The following is a 22,653-nucleotide window of genomic DNA, read 5'->3' on the forward strand; positions in this document are numbered from 1 at the left end:
TTGAGGTTCTCAAGGTGGTGACAATAAAACATATCACCTTCTGGTATGTGACATTATGTAGTCAGGTAAAAGATGATGACATCTGGGAGAAGTGTACAGACTCCACCTTCAAGGTTGAATAAGATGAACAAATATGAAGACTGAAATCTGGTGGAAGTTTACACACATTTTTGGAGAAAAGTAACGTGTTCAGCTTCGAGGCGAAGCCAGGTAAGAAAGCATACTGGAGAATGTAAGCCATTTTGAGGAAAACAGTGCCTGAATCTTCAGAGGTAAGAGTAGGTCTGGACAGCATGCAGCGTGGAGAGTAAGTTGGGTGTGTAAAGTGTGATGTGCATATATGTTGTGGTAAAAGCCATGAGCAAACACACAGAAGCTAAAAGAAATGTGAAAATATGACAGGCCTAATACAGGCCCCTTCAAACAAAAAACAGTACAATTTTGGCCACTGATTCTTTCACCTTCCTCCTTACTCCTTTTGGTTCACTCAGTCCTCTTACTCCAGTCTACATCTGTACCTTTCCCTGCATGGCTTACTCAGCTTGGTGATTTGTTTGGGTTCCTATTCAACCCTGAAGATGGAGGTGGTACATTCCTCTATAAAGTACGCAGTGCTACAACCCACAAGAGTACACCTTTCAAAGTCAAAAAACATGAGAACCACAAATCCAAAAGAAAGAATTTTAATTGAATAGCCACCCACTGTGTAGGCGCGGATGAGACAATATGAGACATTCAGAAATGATATGGTGCAACTTTTCTCTGTTGCCTGTGAAACAAACTCTGGTGCCAGGGCCGCTTAATCATGCGATAAAATGGTTGTTTCATGGTGATGGGCTCCCCATAGTTGTTATACAAAGTGACAGGTTCCCAGGGCTCCAGGACCTCCCCATACTTGTTATACCTCTCATAAAGGTCATGTGACCTCGGAAGAACATTCTCTTTGTTCACGGGTGGATGTGGCACTGTAACAAACACAAAATAAACCAGTGACTATTTTGAATAAATCTTGATTGAGTGCAATAAAAGCCATTCTCATCTGGAGACTTGTTGTACAGATATTTCGTTGTGCCTACAGTCGTTAGCGCTGAACAGTGCATGAACATACACAGCAGATGAAAGTTACTGTATGTTATAGTATTCTCTCTGACCTACCAAAGTATCCCACATCAAAGGTGATTACCAAACATAAAGGCGTGTCCACATTACTCATGCTCGTGTGACTCACTATGCTTGCGAGTAATGTGGACGATCTGACAAGTCACAAGACAAGCAAATTTTTAATTTTTAATTTAAAAACTATAGCCAATAAATTAAAATATGACTACAGCCTATACACACTATGAATAAATATACGGATCCTCAAGTGCCGAAGCCTGGCAAGCAACTGAAGTAGTGTGGACGAAGATTTATGAGCACAAGTAAAAGCAGACGAGCACAAGCATGTCAAAAACGAGCATGAGTAATGTGGACACGCCTTAAGAGTGTGCTAAATACCAAGAATACAATTATAATTCAGTTCCAGAGATGAAAGACAAAGGAAGTGACAAATATGTCGCTTCTTTTGTGTGGCTTATCTTTTATCCAGACTATACAGCATCAGATGGTGGTATGAAGTTGGTAACAGTAGTACGCTTCAATGATTACAAGGGTCAGTTTTATCATTCATCTTATGAGGGGCTACAAAAGCAGACTTCTTCCATTAGTGAGACAATTCTTCCTTAATCTAATTTATGAGATTGCAGACAGCAGAAAGTAATGTTTCAACTCCATACTGAATTACTCCTGCTGGGATTTGATCAGTATCTGGCAATTTATACCTGTTCAAATTTTCAATATCAATTTCAACCTCAAAAGGACTACGCCCAGCTGTATGAATTTCCATCTGCCTAACATCACTGACTGTACCGCTTTTTGGAAACTTGTTAATTTGCCTTGCAAACATTTCCTCTTTTTGCTCCTGAAATATCTGCTAGCTCCATGTCTTCTGTTCAGATTATTTCCATTGATGTAATTGTTATCACGTAACCGCTGCAATACAGCCTGTTTCCCTCGACTTAACAGTTCTGAACATCCTTTCAAACTATGGCTCATACTACTTCCAACCATAATGACTTAAGACCCTCCTGCCTGATATTCCTACATTCCCTTGAACAGTCTCCAGAGCCCTACTGACATCCACATCATCATCTCAGCTTCTGAAATCTGCAAACCTTTCTGTGATCTTAGCCCGATTCTGTTCATTAACTTCTATCTCGTTTAGCTTCTTGGGACCGTTTCTCCACAATATCAAATCTTTGCAGTGCTCACTTATTTACTACCAGTTCTTCCTATCATCTGCGACCACAAAACAGTCATTAGTATCAGAATCAGCTGTTCTGAACAATCAGACAACAGTACACTTTATCACTCTGACTTGTGTCTTTCCATCAGGGCAAGTCCAAGTAAATTCATGAATGTCGTGATACACGACAAAATGTACCCTTGAAAATTATATGTTAGGATGTAGCAGTTTCCCATTAATATAAACTCTCATCCCCGACTTTCAGTTTGAAAATACCTTCCCTACCTACTTTGACATTGCATTGATAAAACTCGGATGTGGCAATTTGGCAACTGATCGAATACACATTTTAGTTAATAAAACACTAACACGTACATTTCCTGAAAAAAGAAAGATGAACATTTTTGCTATGGTGGGTCTATGGATCTTTCACAAAATGACAAGTGAGCTGCAAGATACAGAAAGTTGAGCAGCACTGCAGTACACAACAATTGAGAAGCGTGAGACACATACATGATGGTGGCACCCTGGAGGCCTTCTTGTTCTTCTTCCTTCTTTGCATTAACCCTGAAATCCTATGCGTCTTCACTTGTGGCTGAGATGCAGGATGCTTCAACTCCACTGTAGTGCCTCTGTCAGGCTCCTCTGCATCCACAAGTGCAGGAGGCAAGGAAGGGAACACAATCTCCGCTTTATCTCCGGTTTCATGATTCTGTATAGATTCCAGAATTCGGCTATGGAAATTACCAGGCAGCGGGACATTCCAGGACAAAGCTAAAAACAGTGACAAATACAGTAAATTCAAATTGTGATCTTCTACGTCATGAAAGCATGTAATCTTGTGGGTAGATACTAAACATACCATCTCACCATCTTCATGGTTGAAGTGTGTAGTCAACAACTAGGTCAGCTATGTAAAGAAATAACAATGAAGGCAACCAATCAAGACCTCAGAAAAAAACTGATATATACTGTAGTGTGTACAATTGTTGCCATGCAACTATCACAAGAAGGAACTTGCATTGCTTAGTAACAGCTGGTAGACATGTCAACAATACCTGGGAAATTGCTAGACAGCTGCTCAATACATGGGTTCCTGCAGCAGTGAATATGCATGTAGCGGTCAAGGTATTGTTGGACTATAACAAAGGAAGCAGAGTTTTCTGTGGTCCATGCTGAAAGGTCATAAGTAAGGGACAAAATCAGGCGGGGTCGAATACTTTCACAATGACCCTGCAAGTTGTAGGAGGTGACGAAAAGGGAAGTCTCAATTCTGAGACACTAAAATATGGTCGCGAGTCCCAAGGGACTCGGACCCAAGTAAGACTGCGCTGGCAAGGGCCAGCAGCATACACAGAAGACAGACCCATCCTCTCGTCAGAGAATTTGCCCCACAGAAACAAGACCGTAACTGTCAAATGGTAATAATTAATATCTGGTCATGAGCCCCAAATGGGGCTTGACACCAAGACTTACTGACTGACTGATTGACTGACTGACTGACTGACTGACTGACCATCAGTTTAAATGTGACTTTGACTTTGAGTTTGAGTTGCTGGGCAGTTCTGTAGAGGAGACTGTGAAGAGAAGACTTTACATGTGCTGTAGCACAGTGATATTTTAAGGGTGTAATTCAGTGAAACTGTTATAGTTACTGTGCTAAATGGCTAGTTTAGACTGTAATAAACTGAGGACACTAGTGTGTGTAACAGCGTACTGCAGAGTGAAGTACATAGCAATAGTGTTACAGTTATTTCTAGTATGACCTGTGAGCAGTCCATAAATCCAGTTATCACTCCAAAATCTATCTACAGTCATATCACTATAGTATGTAAATATGCCAGAACCAAATCAGAAAAATATCAAATGCATTACCCAGATGAGATGCGAAGAAAACACACATAAAGAGGAGGAATAATTATGTTTCAGCATTTGAACATGTTGTACAGTACATGGGTGTTGGGACACACACTGTAAGGCTACAGAACATCAGAGTAAACTACACACACTGTGGAAGATTAACACCACTATGAGCCTGCAATTTCAACACACAAAAATCATTTCATAAAAGACTTTTCGATACACTTCTAGCATTAAAGCTTAGGCAGTTAGATGCAAGTATTTCAGTGCAAAGCTTTAGGTTTAATCCCATATGACTTCAAATGAAATTTGTGGTGGATAAACCAGCAATGAAGGAGAATTTTCTCCAAAGCTTCCTTACTTTATCTCTGCAAATTATAATTTCACCATTGCTTAATCCCCACCCCTTGATATATGCAACAGTCCTGACCAGGCAGCATATTAACATGTCCTTGGTCTTTAAGTTGGTGGCTTTGCCTCTGACTTGGCTGTGTAGAGAGCAAGGAACTTAAGTTACTTTATACTTCATAACGTCAAGTAGATATTTTGATGTGGTCAGTATCTAGAACATACAGCATAAAATGAAGTCTTATTGGGTGGTATCTCATGTACCGACCTCCTCTGTGGTCTAGTGGTCAGAGTTCCTGGCTACAGATCCAGAGGTTCAGGTTCGATTCCCAGTAATAACAGATTTTCTGAGTAGTAGTGGGACTGGAACGGGGTCCACTCAGTCTTGTGAGGATAACTGAGGAGCTACCTGAATGGAAAAGTTGCGGCTCCAGCTTAGAAAACCGAGATTAACAGCCATGGGGATCTGGTGCACTGACCACGTGACACTAAAGTTGGCACTAACTTCGCCAACAAGTGGTGGTCGCTTAGTCGGTATAGTTCGCTTGCGGACTAAAACCATGGAGTTTGTTTTGTTTCTTTTTTGTTGATATCTCATGTAAATGTGAAGTCTGTGACTGAGGCTCCAGGGGACTGTCTTAGTCTCCATCATTGGAGAGTCATTTGACGAGTGCTGCAGTCACACGCAAGCATGATGGAGACAGAATCTCTGAAGCATCAGATACTAACTTCTCATTGACATAGCTGACAGCCTGAGAAGCCATCACTGGATAGGATGACTGATGAATTAGGAAGTATCTGAAAGGAAGCAGTCACAGTAGCCAGTGTCCTGCCCAAGATTCAAACTGAGCATCTCTAAAATACGTGCCTAGAGTGGTACCACTACGTTAACTCACCCATCATGTCAAATTTCACACGTCTCTATACGGTTGTCCATACACTGCAGCAAAGTACACCCATAATTCTGAATATAAGCAGAATGTAACTCACCAATATGCGTGAGAAGAAGATTTGTCATATGTCGTACAGGCATTGGGAGCCAGTGGATTCCATCAGTTGCCCTCCTGAACAACAAATAAAGAACATACAACCTGGTTGAGGGACTAGCCCCATTATGGCCTAACTACACACATCAGATAAATGATGGAAAATTTTGCCATAGGCTATGTAAAGTCACACTTCTTTTGACACCATCCCACAGGGCACTGGTTCATTATTGTGCTCTTTATTCCGGGACAAATTTCTGCACGTTTACTAACATATTTCACGAATAAAATGAATGATTCCATGGATTCTGTAATCTAAAGTGCCCCATATTTTGAATGCAACACTAAAGTGAAGAGAAGTGTTTATGACATTCTGCTACAAAGACATGCTTTATGAGAAAAAGCTTCAGGCAAGGCAACTTAACTGTCGATGCCTTCAAGAGAAAAGCTCCACAACTACTTAGAAAGTTAACCCACAGCCATGCCCACCTTCCAGCATGTAGAGATAGTCATGCACTGTGCATATTTTGTCGGTAAGTTTAAGGAAATTAATAACTGAACTATACTTGGCCATTTTTTGTTTCATAACGACAACAAATTATGATTTTTGGAACACATTTCTATTTTTACTGTGCTGAAATAGCCCACCATAACTCTGATTCATTTAGCACCCTCTTTTCCAGGAAGGCATTCATAGTGTTCAACATGGTATGACTGTAGTTGATGCATGCATCTCAACACTATAACATTACATAAAATAATTTCCAGATGGCTTTAACAAATTATATGCTCAAGTCTAGTTTTTCTTGTGATGGCTGATTTCAGAATACAAGATTGAGAAAACATATATAAAAAATAGAATGGAGTGTGAAATATACAGATATGCAAAATCAATTACAAAGATTGTGTGTCCTCAGAATATAAATATACACATGATGTTGTACTTATTTATGTCTGTTTATATGCTTACATCAAAATGTGGCTTTATCTCATTACACTGAATCTTAGTCCTTTTCAGACTGAAATTCATCTAAATAATGGTTAAAAATTCAGTTCTTACCTCACAGAAAACACAGTGCATCTTCATTAAAAAGACAAGGTAGTAAATGCTGTTTAGAGAAGAAACTGATGTTTATTCTGACAATCGTATGAGACTCATAAAGACACTGTGTGGAGATAATACAGATTTTCTGATTAATAACTGAACACATGGCACATAGTGTAATCCCCATCTAACATTCCTCAATTTAAGGTTAATGATTTCAATGTTAAACTTCCTCGTTGTACAATTTTCCTCATTCTAGTGTTTAAATCCACTGATTTCCAAAACAAACCTCAAACAAGGGCTTCATGGTATCATGATAACTTTTTATTACTGTGGTTACTATATATACCACCTGCTTTAAAGTTAAAAAAAAAAATTTCTTCACTTTTAGTTGGCACTAACTTCACCGACAAGCAGCGGTCACTCGGTCAGTATAGTTTGCGTGCAAATATGGGCCATGGAGTTTACACATGGCAGACTTCCTAAACTCACAGTAAGTTTTTGTAATAAGCCCTAACTAAATAACTTCATGAAGCAGAGCCTTTGAGAAGCTAATAGTTGCTCAGCTACACAAGAAATTCTCCAGCTTATATAGAACCCAAAAGGGGTCATGACCATATTCACAAAAGTATGTCAACACCGATAACATTACAATTACCAAAAGCAAACACAGTGTGTTCCTTCCAGTCATACTTGAGGGTTAACGTCCGTTCATGTTCTTTAAGCACAGGAAATTAAACAGAACTACCTGTGAATCTGCATACGCAGATGATGGTGAATATCTAAAACATCAAACCCGTGGGACACAACAATCTGTCGTGCGAACATGTTTGCTTCCATCACTTCAAATCGGAGAGTGTGCTGCAGAAATTCTACCTGTAGAATTGAATAATTGAAATAAGAAAATCATAACCAGTAACACTGAATGGAACTATTTAAATTTTTCATGAGAAAATAACTTTAAAATTGCTGAAGAACCATGTACCATTGAAGTAACTCATCTGCTGCACAGTATCGTTACAGTATCTAATATCAATTTGCTGTTTCACGAAATCTGAGGTTCTTATAGCAGTGGCCACGAGTAGTACAGCCTACTGGGACGGACATGACGCCACGCAGTCTGGCAGAAGCTGTCTGCTCCTTGCTGCCTGGCTTCATCTTCAACACCAGTGAACTCCTACCAGACTGTATGGCATCGCATATATTGGCAGTATAAGTAGTATAGGTCAAATTCTTCCTCAGTCACAACATGAAAGGGAAAACACTTCCAGAAACATGAATGTGGTTTACATATGAAATATTCTGTTTCATTTTAGAAAACTATAAATGTTACCCGAGCACGCAGTAGCATAACTGGTTGAGGCACTATGCTACATGCTGGAAGGTCACAGGTTTGATTCCAAATGAGGTCACTGGATTTTTGCAATTGACCTAATCCTTCCAGCCACACTATGGCCCTGTGGTTGACTCAGTCTCTAACAGAAATGAAAACCAGGAAACTTCCTGGGGGTAAAGGGCGACCAGCACATAAGGCTGACAACCTCACCACAATCTGTGAGCTGTCCAGAAAATGTGGGAGCCTTGACGTCTCATAACCCTATGGACCTCCGCAGCCTGTTACAGGGATACCTTTACCTTTTTACTTCACATTTTATAAATGTTACCAGAAGCAATCATTTTTATAACAGCAAAAACGTAGTCCTATAAAACCTAGTAATTATATTCCATCAAATAATTTTTTTGCTAGAATGTTTCGACAGTTCTAAAGACAAGTGCATTTCTTCAGTATAAATAGCATTCCCATTTAAAATCCCCAAGTAAAAACTTTGTTGCAAACTTGGCATTTGAAGCCCTAGAGACATATGGTAAAGGTCAAACTGTCTCAACGTGTTAAAAAGCTGCTCTCATAAAAGCTGCTTTAAGATTATTTATCCAATGCAATTTTGAAACCAGTTTCTTCATGCTTAATAAACTAATAATACGGATACAGTTTAGTGTTCTCGACTGTTTGTGTGAAGCGAACTCATCTGTTATGGGACTGTTTGACTTCACATGACAGCACTCGTTTCATCCAACTGAATGCAAGCTCACAGAAAATCTTAGAGCACAAGGAAGAAATAATCATTCCTTATGTTCATACACGTTACTGACCTGCTTGACTAGTAATGCCCCAAAGCAGGATGTGGAAACAGGTGGCGCTGTTGTCCATATTACAAGCGTTTCTGTGGGGAGGCTGCTTTGAAAGAGCTTCATCAGTTTCACCATGTTATCCCTGTATGCAGTAACGCCATTTGGTCCCCATCTGCAATATAAATGGCTAAGTTCAATTCCATATTGTGGCATATTTGCTCAAAGCAAGAACTGTGAAACCAGAGAAACTGATATTGCTAGATAACAGATGTGTAACACGCAACAATGGAGTAACTGTTGGAAACAATGTTTTCTGTGTGGTCCATGCTAAGACTATATATGAGGGGGTACCCAAAAGAAACCGAACTTATTTTTTTAAACTTATTTATTCAAATTTTAAGCACAAACCTTCAATCCCCTTCAAAGTACTCTCCACTTACGAGTATACTAATACACTTGTCTAGTCTTTTATTCCATTTTTCAAAACATTGTCTAAATTCATCTTTTGAGATGCTTGACAGCGCCTCTGTTGTTTTTTCTTTTCATGTCTCTTTTCATTCGAGGAAACAAAAAAAGTCACATTGGGCAAGGTCGGGTGAGTATGGAGGGTGAGGAACAGGGGTCATACCGTTTTTGGTTGAGAACTGTCGTACAGACAGGGCTGTGTGAGCAGGGGCATTGTCATGATGCAAAAACCAGTCACCCGACTGCCATAAATCTGGCCACTGAGCTCCAAGTCACTCCCGACGGCTCCACAATTTCTTCAATGGTCCGTCGTCGATCTTCCTTGATGATTTCACGAATTTTTTCAACATTTTCATGTGTTCGGGCCATGGAAGGACGACCAGAACGAGGTTTGTCATCAATTGACATTTCACCATTTTTGAAACAGGAAAACCACTCAAACACTTGAGTTTTCCCCCATAGCATCGTCCTTGTACGCCGTTTTTAACATTTCAAGAGTTTCTGTTCCACTTTTCCCGAGCAAAAAGCAGAATTTCACCACCTCACGCTGTTCACGAAAATCAGCCATTGCAAAAACGACGATCACACAAAACAGTTGTCACTATAAACTCTGCCGAAACTAGACCTTACCTTCTGAAGCAACGGTAGTCAGCTTATTGACTCAGGAATGTTAGCTCTATGCGCTCATAGCGGAAAAACGCGGTACTACAAAAGCTCTGCCCACAAAAAAATTAGTTCGGTTTCTTTTGGGTACCCCCTCGTAATGAGGACCAACTGGCACAGGCGGGTTAAAATACCTCCACTGTGACCCTGCGAGTCGTAGGAGGCGACGAAAAGGGAAGTCTCAAACCTGAGACAGTAAAATATGGTCACAAGTTTCAAGGGACTCGGACCCGAGAAAGAACGCGCTGGCAAGGGCCAACAGCATATGCAAAAGACAGACCCATCCTCTCATCAGAAAGAGCGCCCCACAAAAATAAGACCATAACTGTCAAATGGTAATAATTAATATCTGGTCATGAGCCCCACATGGGGCTCGACACCAAGACTTGCTGACTGACTGACCGTCAGTCGCAATATGACTTTGACTTTGATTACGAAGTCTTGATATGGCAATTAGAAGAGTAAGAGGTTGGCGTGAGACGGCTGTAAGCCTGCGAGGATGTGAGCTAGCAGCCGTAACTTTGTGATGCCTAGCTTTTTTGAAGCCACAGAGCGTATTTACTGTGGCCAATGGATGATGTTTCTTGTTAAATTATTCAGTCTTGTCACAATACAAATCAAAATATTCATGTGAAGAAAAATTAAAGATTTTTTGAAGTCTTGGTCATCGAAAAAAAAAATGTCAACTGCCATTTTTAGGTTTGGTAAAGGTTGTAGTATTTTAGGCTGTCATAGCAGCGACTACAAAGATTACTATTTTTTTGGGATGTCTTCTAATTACCAACTTTTTCAACCTGTTACCACCATCTTCAGGGCTGAGCATGCCACATATGGGGGAAAAGAATGGTACATCTAAGGGATAATGGGGACTCAGACCTTCAATAACAAATAAAAGGCCAATATTCTTTACACTGTTCTCCTTACTCCCGCTGGTCCACTCAGAACCCTGCTCCAGTCCTCCCTAAAACCATATGATTATTTTCGCACTTTGCTTAGTCTTCTAGCCTGAAGATGGAGACATAAGTCTTCAAAACTTTGGTAACTACCTACCACACTACATAACATCTCATCCCAGATTATAGTCACTTTCATAAAGAAAGGTTATTAAACTGATAAAACAGCTATGAAGCCTGTTCAAATGAAATCTGTTCGAGGATTGTTCTGGGTGAAGGAACAAGTAGTCCCCTTGAATGCTGGAGGCAGGCACCCCACTGAAGCACTAGACATTGAATCCTTTCTGCAAAGCATTTCCTCAGCTGCTGCTGGAAACACTATCACCATGGCCTTGATAGCTTCATCAGGTACAAGTCTATGATTCAGTACATCCTTGAGGGGGTCAAATAAACAGATTGGTTTCATTTATATAACCCTCATACTTACACCTTCAGAATGGTCTTAACTCGTCAGAACATCATCAGTTTTCATGTTAGTAATGGGGACTACAGGTGTGAAAGCCAACGATACTAGCGTCTGACGTGTATCAGACACCATGCTTTTGCTTCAATAACTGGAATGAAATCAGCTGTATATATGATACATACCTGCTGACAAGCAAACAAACTTGCCAAACAAACTCCATGGAGCTTAGTCCTTCTTGAGAAGCTGTTACTTGCTCAGCTTCTCAGGAATTTCCAAACATTTTACAGAAGCCAAAGGTTCATCAGAACAGTGCTCCCTTGGTCCCTGTACTGAGACATGTCAATCCAGTCCACACCACCCCATCCAATTTCTCTAAGGTCCATTTTAATATTATCCTTCAATTTGAGGGTTGGGCATGGCGCTAACAACTCCTTGCCATAAAAATTACTTAATTACAAAATGTTACACAGTGCCACAACTTGGAGAGTTACTATGAAAATAAATAACACCCAATCAGGGGTACTTCCTCACAGCAGTACCCCTCCAGAATCCACTGAACTAGTCATCTTACAAACCCACATTATGTGCTATACATGTGTTTCTATTTCCAGTCAAAAGAGGGATCCCATCACATTAAGATAATGATCAAAGTAGAGAATCATATTTTTTCCAATTTATGTTCTCTCAAAATGTAAATGCATATGACAGTTATCACGCAAGCAATATGGCAACTGTACACAACAAACATTGCATGACAAGTTAGACCTGAGATTATCAAAGCCTTGACTATGAGGAATATTACCTTTTGGGATGTGATGCTGTGTGGTCTGGTCGAAGTTCTATGAAATATGAGCGGACTTCTACCAGACTACACAGCATGGCAAGGATAGTAATGATATCAAGTACAAACAAACCATTATTATACGATGTGTGGCAGTGAATGTGCTAGGCAAAACGTATCTCAACTGAAAACTCTGAAGGAAATATGAAGGCACAATTTTTATCTCCAGTCATACTGAAGTGAAGTGATGTAAATTGTGAGATATTGGGTTTTTGGACTTTATCCATCGTCCTGGTTTTTGAGATAACTAAGAAAAACACGATGTTTCAGAAACTGGATGTTTCCGTCCTCAGGTTTCCGAAACGTCGTGTTTTTCTTAGTTATTTTAAAAACCAAGACGATAGATAAAGTCCAAAAACCCAATATATCAGTGTGTTATACACCATCATCAGAATCCTATAGGAAGTAAATTGTGTTGACAATGTGAAGAGTACATAAGTGGAGTGAACTGAAATAGAGAAAGCCATGGTGAAATGTGAGTGCATCAGTTCATGACATTACGTATTTCATTACTGTTACCGTTTAGTGTACAGTATGCTTATATTTTATTAATATTAATTTAATTGTAGTTGCAATTGTATTTGCATTGTATTCTTTGTGTGTAATGTGTCCTTTATTGTTTGTGTAGTTTTGTGTGCTGTGTTTTGTTCAAGTGTGGTGTGTTATTTGTGTGTTGTCTTATTGTAGTACCACTGCCAGGGAGTAAAATCCCATTTGCAGTTTAAATAAATAATAACATACCTGGTGATATCCCAAAGGCATGAATTCATCACAATTACATCAGGCGCTGGTTTTTCCTTCTGCTTTATGGCTGACATCATACGCTCAATGCTGCTATTCCAGCACCTCGTAATGAAGGAGTATTCCACACAAACATTGCCTCTCTGTCACACATACACACAGACACACAAATAAAATTAAGTTGGCCACGATTTCATGATGACTATTTCAGATAACCACTACCAACAAACCCAAATCCCCTCTGTATCAAGTGGTCCATTTATTTTGTGTCAACATAAAAAAGTTACCATATTTTCAAGACCATGAAACAATCCATACCTGGACAATTTACTTACTTACTTATGGAGCTGAGCCCTTCTTGAGAAGCCAAATCTGCAGCTACTCAAGAATTTCCCAGCATTTTATGGAACCCAAAGGTTCATTACAGTGTTCACAAGAGCCCTCCACTGGTCCCTATCCTGAGCCAGATCAATCAAATCCATACCATCCTATCTTATCCTCTAAGATCCATTTTCATATTGTCCACCGGCCTACGCACTGGTCTTCCCAGTGGTCTCTTTCCTTCTGGCTTTCCCACCAATATCCTATATGCATTCCTCTTCTCCTCCATTCAAGCTACATGCCCTGCCCACCTCATCCTCCTTGACTTGATCATTCTAATTCCTGGATAATGCTAACTAAAATTGCTTAGCATCTCAGCCTAAATGTTCAGTAAGAGAGCAAACAAAATGATAAAGATTTATCTAGACTTACTTATCTAAATGTATTTAGTTATGGTTGATGCAATGATGGTGTCAGACGCTCAGGCTATACAGCGTCTAATGATGGGATGATTGATGGATAACTGGAAAGAAGGTTGAACGACATGGTTGTGGCCTAACTTGAGATACTATCTTAGCATCTACCTAGAAGGATCGAGATATGATCTTACATCTATGTCCTGTGTAAATAAAGAGGTACTGAAATTCAATAGGCAAGTAAAGAAAATAAGCAAACTGAATCCAAATGTGAAACTAATGGAAACTGATCTACAAAGACAACACTTTACGAGGCATGAACAACATCTGAATCAATGGGGCAAAGAGTTGGTTGCCTCAGAGCTGGCAAAGATAATCAATCAACACTTTACTAAGTCAAAAATTAATCCTATCCAAATGCAATGGAAAGAGGATATTTTGCATGAAGAAAATTCAACTGCACAAAATGAAATTGAAGAAGTGGTGTTATCGAATAATTGTAAAAAGACTGTAAAATTAAATAAGTGTCAAGGTCAAGAAATAGAGGCTAATAGCAAAAGATCTATGAGATCTAGAAAAAAACCAGCAACAAAATCAAATGATTTTTTATGGTAAAACCATTTAATAAGGGTAAAACAAAAACTACGAAAAATAACATTGTAAAAATTTTTCACCAAAACATACGTGGTTTAAGAAATAAGTATAATGAAATATTATGTCATTTACAAGAGTATACACCTCAAGTAATCTGTTTCACTGAACATCATCTCGGTAGAGATGAAATAATTCATATTAAATTGACCAATTATACTCTAGGTGCATATTATAGTATGAAAAATTTTAATAATGGTGGTACGTGTATATATGTGCATGATAGTTTAACAACTCATACTATAAATCTTGATAAATTTTGCTGTGATAAGGACATTGAAGCCTGTGCTGTCACTTTAAATACTATAAATTTTAAAATAATTATTTTAACTATATACAGATCCCCATCCAGTGATTATAAAGCATTTTTGAGTAAACTGGAATTAATTCTACAAAATTTGTATAAAAAAAAAGGATAATGTTATTGTTTGTGGGGATTTTAATGTGAGTTATTTAGAAAACTCTCATAAGAAAACTAGACTTGAAGATATTTTTAGCTCTTTCAATCTTAGAAGCGTTATTACCTTTCCTACTAGAATAGGACCAAATTCATCCACAATTATTGATAATATATTTATTGATGAACAACATATTACTGACTATGAAGTTCTCTCTATCTCTAATGGATTATCAGATCATGAAGCACAATTACTAAGTGCACAATTTCCATTACCTTGTATCAAAAAGAATGAAATTATAGTTAAGAGAAATATAAATGTTTATAATTTGGCAGAATTTACAATGAAACTAAGTTATGAAAAATGGGAACTAGTTTATAACAATAATGACATTAATACTAGCTTTAATCATTTTCTAAATATTTTGTTAAGACATTTTATGAGTCATTCCCAATAACAAGTAGACAGAAATACAAACAGAAACCATGCATTACCACTGGTATAAGAATTTCTTGTAGAAACAAAAGAACAATATATCTTGAAGCAAAAAAAGTAATAACCCTATAATAGCCACCTATTGTAGAACTATTGTAAAATATTAAACAGAGTGATAAATCTAGCTATGAAGATGACATATGATAATCAAATTAAATATTCAAAAAATAAAGCTAGAACCACTTGGAGAATAATAAATAGTGAAGTGTCAAAGAAAGGAAATAGAGACATTATTCAAACCTTGGATATTGAAGGTAAAAAGAATACTAACTTGAATGATACTGTTGAAACATTTAACAGATACTTTAGTGGTATAGCGGATAATATACATAAATACATAAAAGGAAATGGTAAAACTATTAAATCAAAAACTACCAATTATATGACATACTTGACTGATGCATTTGAGAATCCATTACCTAGCATAAAAATTATAAAAACTACGAGTAGGGAAATAGAAAGGATTATATGGTCCCTAAAATCTAGTCAAACCCATGGATATGATGAAATTTTTAATAATATACTCAAAGCCTGTAAAACCTTTATTAGCGAATCGATAAGTTACTTATGTAACAGGACTATGCATGAGGGTATTTTCCCAGACAGACTAAAATATGCTACAATTATGCCAATATACAAAAAAGGTGATAAAAATCTAGAATCAAATTACAGACCTATATCCTAATTCACATCTATTAATAAGATTTTTGAAAAGGTAATGCATAGTAGATTGTTAAAACATTTGAATGATAATAGTATATTAAATAAACACCAATTTGGATTTAGAGAAAAGCAAGGGACTGAAAATGCAATTTATAGACTTATCTCTGGAATACTAGACTCTTTAAATAAAAAAATGCAAGTCTCTGGGATCTTCTGTGACTTAGAAAAGGCTTTCGATTGTGTTAGCCATGATATATTATTGGATAAATTGAGGTATTATGGAATAAAAGACAAACAATACGACCTATATAAGTCATATCTATTGGATAGAAAACAGAGAACTGCTATTTCCAATGGGACAAACAGTAATAAAGTATACTCACAATGGGTTAAAGTAACTAATGGTGTCCCGCAAGGGTCGATACTAGGACCACTGTTGTTTATAATATATATGACTTGCCCAAGATTCTAGAAACTAAGAGTATTCCAGTTCTATTTGCTGATGATGCCAGTTTCTTAATCTCTCAAGACAATCCAATAAAACTTAAAAATACAACAAACGAAGTATACAGAATATTGGAGGACTGGTTTAAACAAAATTTAATGTCACTGAATTTATTGAAAACATATTATATAAACTACACTGTAAAACATAATTTAGATAGAGAAATGGGAGGCATAGGAACGATTTTATTAAACATAAATTACATTAAATTTCTTGGCCTGACTATCCAAAATGATATAACTTGGGATAGACATATAGATGAGATAATAAAGAAATCAAACACAGCTTGTTATATGATAAGAAATGTAAAACCAGTGGTGTCTGTAAAAACATTAAAAAGTATTTATTATGCATACTTCCATTCTGTTGTGACATATGGAGTAATGTTTTGGGGTAACTCAACACAAGCTGAAAGAGTTTTTTTTAAGAAATCAGTACAAATTTCTGACATGCTATCCATCTCCAAGCCTAATTTGAACCCATGACCTCCTTAATATGAATGAAGAATGTTACTCATTTCACTGCAATATTCAGTTAATGTAAAGTAACCTTTTTCCCAAAATTCACTCCGCATGTTGAATAAATCACAGTAACAAGGCATTTGAAAGACTTTCGTAGAATATTTGTATTGAACAATCACAAACCTCATATCTTCGAACCTCTTCAAAGTCTCTTCCTTTATGCAGCGCACTGCATTTCACCAATGTATCTTCTAGATATGATTTCTCCAGCTAAAAAATGGAATACCGAACTCAATGCTTAGCACTGAAAGCCCCTGTAAATATTCTTTATTCTTATGTAAAATTCAAGAAAAGTGGTAAATACCCTAATATCTAATAACAATAACGGTTAAAATTCATTCACTTACACACTATTAATTAACCGTCACTCAAATTAAGTTTTATAAGTGTAAGTAGCAGGAGGACAACAAACAAACAAACAAACAAACAAACAAACAAACAAAACAAACACTGTGGCCTGCAGTCCACAAGTGAACTATACCGACCGAGCGACCACTGCTTGTCAGCGAAGTTAGTGTCAACTTTTGAGGATAGAGGGTGTCACGTGGTCAGTGCAACAAATTCCCACACCGTTAATCTCAGTTTTCTAGACCGGAGCCGCTATTTCCTTCAAAGAGCTCCTCAGTCATCCTCATGGGGCTGAGTGGACCCTGTTCCAGATCCACTACTTCTCAGAAAATCTGGTAGTGGCCGGAATCGAACCCGGGACCTCTGACCCCTAGACCACAGAGTCGGTCTCACAACAATAACAATGCAGTTCTGCATATTTAAACGGCTCTGATGTCCATTCATGGCAGATGCAAATCAACCACAGCAAAGCTAGCCACACCTCTGACATCATATTGTAAGGTAAGCATAGAAGCAAACCTGTCCCTGTGCTTTATTAATCAACACACCATGAAGACAAATGGAGGAGTAGAGGTATAGCTCCACCATTCTTGATTTCAGCGCTACAAGAAAGTGAGTGGTCACATTCATGCCCCAGCCACTTTACCCCTAGAGAAAGAGCCCCCTGTACCCAATGGACAGGAGGCTACATGAGCCCCAGATGGTCTGAACACAGTGCAAGAGAAAAGATCTCTCACTCCTCCCAGGGATTTAACCATGGCTGTCCAGTGCATAGCCCATCACCAGATGGATAAATGGCCCTGGGGTGGACTCAGCTTCCAACAGAAATGAGTACCACGAATTAATTAAATAATTTTTCTGGGAAGTAAAGCACAGCTTGCGCGTAAGGCCGACAACCTTACCGCCATCTTTGAGCGAGCCGAGTGTCTAGATAATGTGGGACCCTCAACGTCTCACAACCTTATGGGCCTTCACGGCCTCTTACAGGGATAGCTTTACTTTCATACATTTTCTGTACAATGAGTTGTTTGTGGGAAAACTGATGAACTCCAATTTCAGCTTCAGGAAAAGTGAAGGGTTTACAGATTTACAGAAACCAATATTTAAAAACTGTGACAACTTTTAATGCAGACATCTTCCTGTCTCCCAGCATACTAAATTTCAATAAAATCTGTCAAGAAGTTGCAGGAGTGTGAACAGACACATGTGACTCCACACTATATGTTAATTTGTTTGTATTTCAAGCAAGCAAAAAAAAAAAAAAAAGCTTCAAAAAATAAAACTGTAACATTCAAGTCAATGTACACAGTAACAAAACTGATGACAAAATGGCTTGCCTTCCTTTTTAATACCTCCTTTTCAATTAAGGAATTTTTGTTCATCAGCCACAATAAGTCCTTATAAAGACTTCTCACATCTGGAAAAAAGAAAAAAAATAAAATTTATTTCATACAGATGAGCAAATGAATAAGCATCAAACAGCTAAATATATCTGTAAATGCCAATCATATTTCACAGCCAGATCTAACAAGAATACAGGCCTCAGTCATCGTAACAAGCAGGTCCCCAAGTATCCAGAAGTTGTAAGGGAAAGAAAGAAAGAAAGAAAGAAAGAAAACTTTATCTTCAGGGGCAAAAAGTATGTATTTGGAGGCAGGATAGCACAGTCGGTATAACGACTGTCTACAGGCTGGACAACCAAGAGGTCAGAGTTCAAGTTCCAGTAGTGACCAGAATTTTTTTCTCTTCTCCATATCCAGACCAGCTCTGGGATCCACCCAACCTCCTATAGAAAGGGTACCAGGGGCTCTTTCCAGGGGGTAAAACGGCCAGGGCGTGAAGCTGACCACACACCTCCAACTACTGCCGAGGTCAAGAAAATGTGGACCTATATATCCACTACCCCATACATCTTCATACCATAGTGCTTGATTAGTTAAGCACAGGGACAACTTTACCCTAAGTATTTATTTATTTATGGTATTTATGGTTTACTTCATTATGCTGGCAGCAGCTCTGATAAGGCACAATGTTATTTCAACATTGCCCTTCCCCCCCCCAATCTGCAAATACAAGCAGACTTACAAACATACATACATACACACTGGTTTTTATGATTACAGATTAGCATGCTTAGGAACAACTTCAACTTACTGGAATCACCAAAGAAGACAACATGTTTCTTCTTCAGTAAATTCAGGGCATCTTTCTTCAAAAATATGTCAGACATGGGTGGTTTGTTGTATTTATGATTTACCTGCAAAACAAACAATTACGAGTCTGCCTGGTAATGACAGCCAGAATAGCACAGTTGATAACTGAAAATGTATTTAACGTCCATAACTGTTACACAGGTACAACTGGACAAGTCAACTGAAAACAGCCAAACACTACATGTCAACATCTCTTAAAAAATGTACAAAACAATATGACAATATACAAGACACTGTACAATATAATCCATTTTTGATCAATATCCCTTTGCTAGCTTGCCAACCATGGATGATAACTCAAAGCAATTCAATATAAAGCAATATACTTAAAAAAAAAAAACACAAGTCAAGCCATGTAAAACAAAGCATCACACATTTAGTGAAGATAATAGTCCAATGACCATTTATATATTTCTGTATCATATCTAAAGTAACTCGAATTACCAAACTACCATCCATTATTGTTACTAAAAAAAACTCTTGTAGAGAATAAAAACAGTTTTGTAATAAATAATATTTTAATATATTTTTAAATTTTTTTATTTATTAACGATCTGCCTTTGACGGTTTCTAAAAATAATACATTAGTGCTGTATGCACTAGTACGATTGTAACTGGTTCTAATCCTGTACACTTTTTGACGGAGATAAATACCGCTCTTGATGACTTAAATAAGTGGTTTAGGAGTAATTTGATGTATTTAAATTTTGACAAAACACATCTTTTACAATTTGGGACTAAAAATAGTCAGAAGCTTGATTTAACCATTACTTTTACAGATAAGCATATCACTGATCTTACTAATATCAAGTTTCTAGGATTGATTATTGATAAAAAGTTGTCATGGAGAGGGCACATTGAACATGTTTTAAAAAAGTTAAGTTCCGCTTGTTATGCTATCAGGATTGTCACGCACATTATGACGGAGAATACTCTAAGAATCATATATTTTGCATATGTTCATTCATTATTATCTTATGGTATTTTATTATGGGGTAATTCACCACGTAGTCTTAGTGTTTTTAAGATGCAAAAACGAATACTCCGTATTACGACTAAGACTAGATGTAGAGCCTCTTGTAGACAACTTCTTAAAGATTGGGAAAGTTTACCATTTTATTCTCAATATATATTTTCTTTGATGATATTTGTTGTGAGAAATAAGCATCTTTATAAAACTAATCAAGAAATTCATGGTCTAAATACCAGGCACAATACTGACCTTCATTTTCCATCTGCTAGATTAACAATATATAATGAAGGGACATAAGCTATTGGAATGAGGATATTTAACCATCTTCCTATAAATATAAATTCATTATCATATAAAATTGAATTGTTTAAACCAGCATTAAAGAGATATCTTTGCTCGTGGTCATTTTATTCATTAGAGGAGTTTTTTAATCAAAATAATTTGTAAATACTGATTGGATGTAAATGGGATTAACTGTATGTTATATTTTTTAATTTTAATTATGTTTATTACTTAGTATTATGTGATATTGTTTTACGATTAATGTTTAATGATTGTGACAAATAAACTTGGAGTAGTAAGAAGTAAAAGGTTGTATTTCTAACAGTGTATGAATCTATGTTGTTATGATATGGCTTGATTTAATGTTACACCATGTATCTTTTTATGTTTTGTATGAGATTGTATAAGTTTGACTAGCTCTATATCCTATGGGTGCTAAAGCCCCTGTACAGGATTTGTGGAGTTATTTAATAACAATAAACAATAAAAACCTCAAAATTTTCTATTCTTTTAAGTTTGAAGGGTAAGTTACGTATTTTTATTACCATGTTAATTACATTTTTTTACATTAAGCAGTGTTGCATAATTGGATTTACAAATCCTGTTTCCCTTTTGTTATACTGACAAATATCAAAATATTGAGACACATAGATCTTATTCTGTGGAGTAGAGTCAGTACAGCAAATGGCTACAGGCTGGAAGATCATGGGGTGGGAGTTCGAGTCCTGGTGGGGTCAAGAATTTTCTCTTCTCCACAACGTCCAGACCAGCTCTGGGGTTCACCAAACCTCCTGTCCAATGGGTACTGAGGGCTCTCTCCTGGGTGTAAAGCGGCTGAGGCGTGAAGCTGACCACTCACCTCCAAATATTGCAGAAGCAATAAAAAGTGTGGATCTATACATCCACTCCCCCATACGCCTTCATTGTGGGCACAGACTTTAATTACTTGAGTACAGGGACTTTTACGGTTTCTTTTTTGGCTGCCGGGTAATACATGTATGTGACAGTCCAAAAATTTATCATGCATATCACGAAAAGTGTATTTTAATACTGCGTGTTGCAAAAATGTAATTAAGAGCATGAAATATAAAATTACGGATCCTTACAGAGGGAAATAAAAGTAAAATTCTGGTGATATGCATGAAATTTCTGCGAAACATACGGGGAGGGAGGGGGAAGAGAAGAAAAAATTACTCCCATATTGTCTAATAGAAACTTTCGTCGCAACACCGGTAATACCAATCTGAATGCTGGAGACTTGGAGACAGCTGAAACTGAAGTTAAACCTTCAGCATAACAAACTAAATTGTTAAGACTTCTTCCATTCACATGTGTGTCACCTATCATATACATAAACACGTAATACTAAATTATACATATATATTGATTATCTTAAGGACTAAACTGTAAATGTCGTATATCAAAACGGCCAGAACTTTAACATTTAAACTTCGAATTCAAGTCTATCAGCGACGATCAGCGATAACAGAGATAACCAACCACATTCCTCCTGCAAGCACTTCCGCTCGTGGTCCGGGTGCGTTCATGTATGTGCTAACATAATGCGGTAAAGACGTACGATCTGAATATTTCATGGAGGCTAAAGCTAGTATTTTTAACTAACTTATGTGGCTGAGATACCGGGATTTCAATAATGGATTGCTGTTTCTAAAGACATATGCTACTACGAGACTCTCCGCCGTCTTTAGAGCTAAGATTTCCTTTGGATTTTGACCAATGTTTTGTTATCTCTGTATGTAAGTTGGTTCTCTGGAAGTTGAGATAATTAGAAATGGTGATTTTCGAAAGATATTCTCACATCAGTATGTGTTACTGTCACAGACGCAAAAAGGGTTGCCTTTGCGGGATGTCATTATATGAAGAGACAACCACTTGTTGAACTGTTCCATAATATTTATTACAGTTACAGTTCTAGATTTCTACAGTTCTACAAGTGTACTTCAGTGTTCAAAGAGTTCGCTTGAATGTGGGCAGTTCCCACACTTGCTTATACCCGCTTAATCCAGTGGCTGCCTTCGTGGTTTCAAGAACGGTTACTACAGTACGTCTCCAGCAGTGAACTTACAGTACTTCATAGTCACCGCCGTGAAAGCCTCAAATCTTACAGTACTTACTGTTCTACGT

The 22,653-nt window shown here is 37.6% G+C and overlaps 1 protein-coding gene across 4 annotated transcripts; it reads right to left on the reverse strand.

The window, feature by feature from the left end:
• Positions 1–499: 499 nt before the first annotated feature.
• On the reverse strand, positions 500–22,064 carry LOC111872401 (PC-esterase domain-containing protein 1A). 4 transcript variants are annotated; one of them, XM_033754679.1, is made up of 10 exons: positions 22,009–22,064; positions 19,195–19,297; positions 18,378–18,457; positions 16,816–16,902; positions 12,723–12,865; positions 8,675–8,825; positions 7,272–7,399; positions 5,483–5,556; positions 2,798–3,058; positions 500–965 (listed from the first exon to the last, which is right to left on the reverse strand). In XM_033754679.1, exons 2-10 carry the CDS (start codon positions 19,268–19,270, stop codon positions 736–738), a joined length of 1,230 nt encoding a protein of 409 aa, XP_033610570.1. In that variant the 5' UTR covers positions 19,271–19,297; positions 22,009–22,064; the 3' UTR covers positions 500–735. The 4 variants fall into 4 exon arrangements, with proteins under 4 accessions (XP_033610570.1, XP_023722023.1, XP_023722022.1 ...); XM_023866255.2 differs by lacking the exon at positions 22,009–22,064 and adding an exon at positions 21,914–22,002; XM_023866254.2 differs by lacking the exon at positions 22,009–22,064 and adding an exon at positions 21,748–21,889.
• Positions 22,065–22,653: the final 589 nt, after the last annotated feature.

This window comes from Cryptotermes secundus, unplaced genomic scaffold (genome assembly GCF_002891405.2).
Source record: "Cryptotermes secundus unplaced genomic scaffold, Csec_1.0 scaffold247, whole genome shotgun sequence".
Classification (NCBI taxonomy): Eukaryota; Metazoa; Arthropoda; class Insecta; order Blattodea; family Kalotermitidae; genus Cryptotermes; species Cryptotermes secundus.

Bases quoted from the DNA above. Each gene is read 5' to 3' on its own strand.
- LOC111872401 (XM_023866254.2), bottom strand. From the start codon at position 21,861: ATGTATATGATAGGTGACACACATGTGAATGGAAGAAGTCTTAACAAT. The intron at 18,458-19,194 runs GTAAGTTGAAGT...TCTTTTTTCCAG, and splicing joins TGTCTTCTTTGGTGATTCCA to ATGTGAGAAGTCTTTATAAG. The intron at 12,866-16,815 runs GTTTGTGATTGT...TATGTGTGACAG, and splicing joins AAGAGGTTCGAAGATATGAG to AGAGGCAATGTTTGTGTGGA.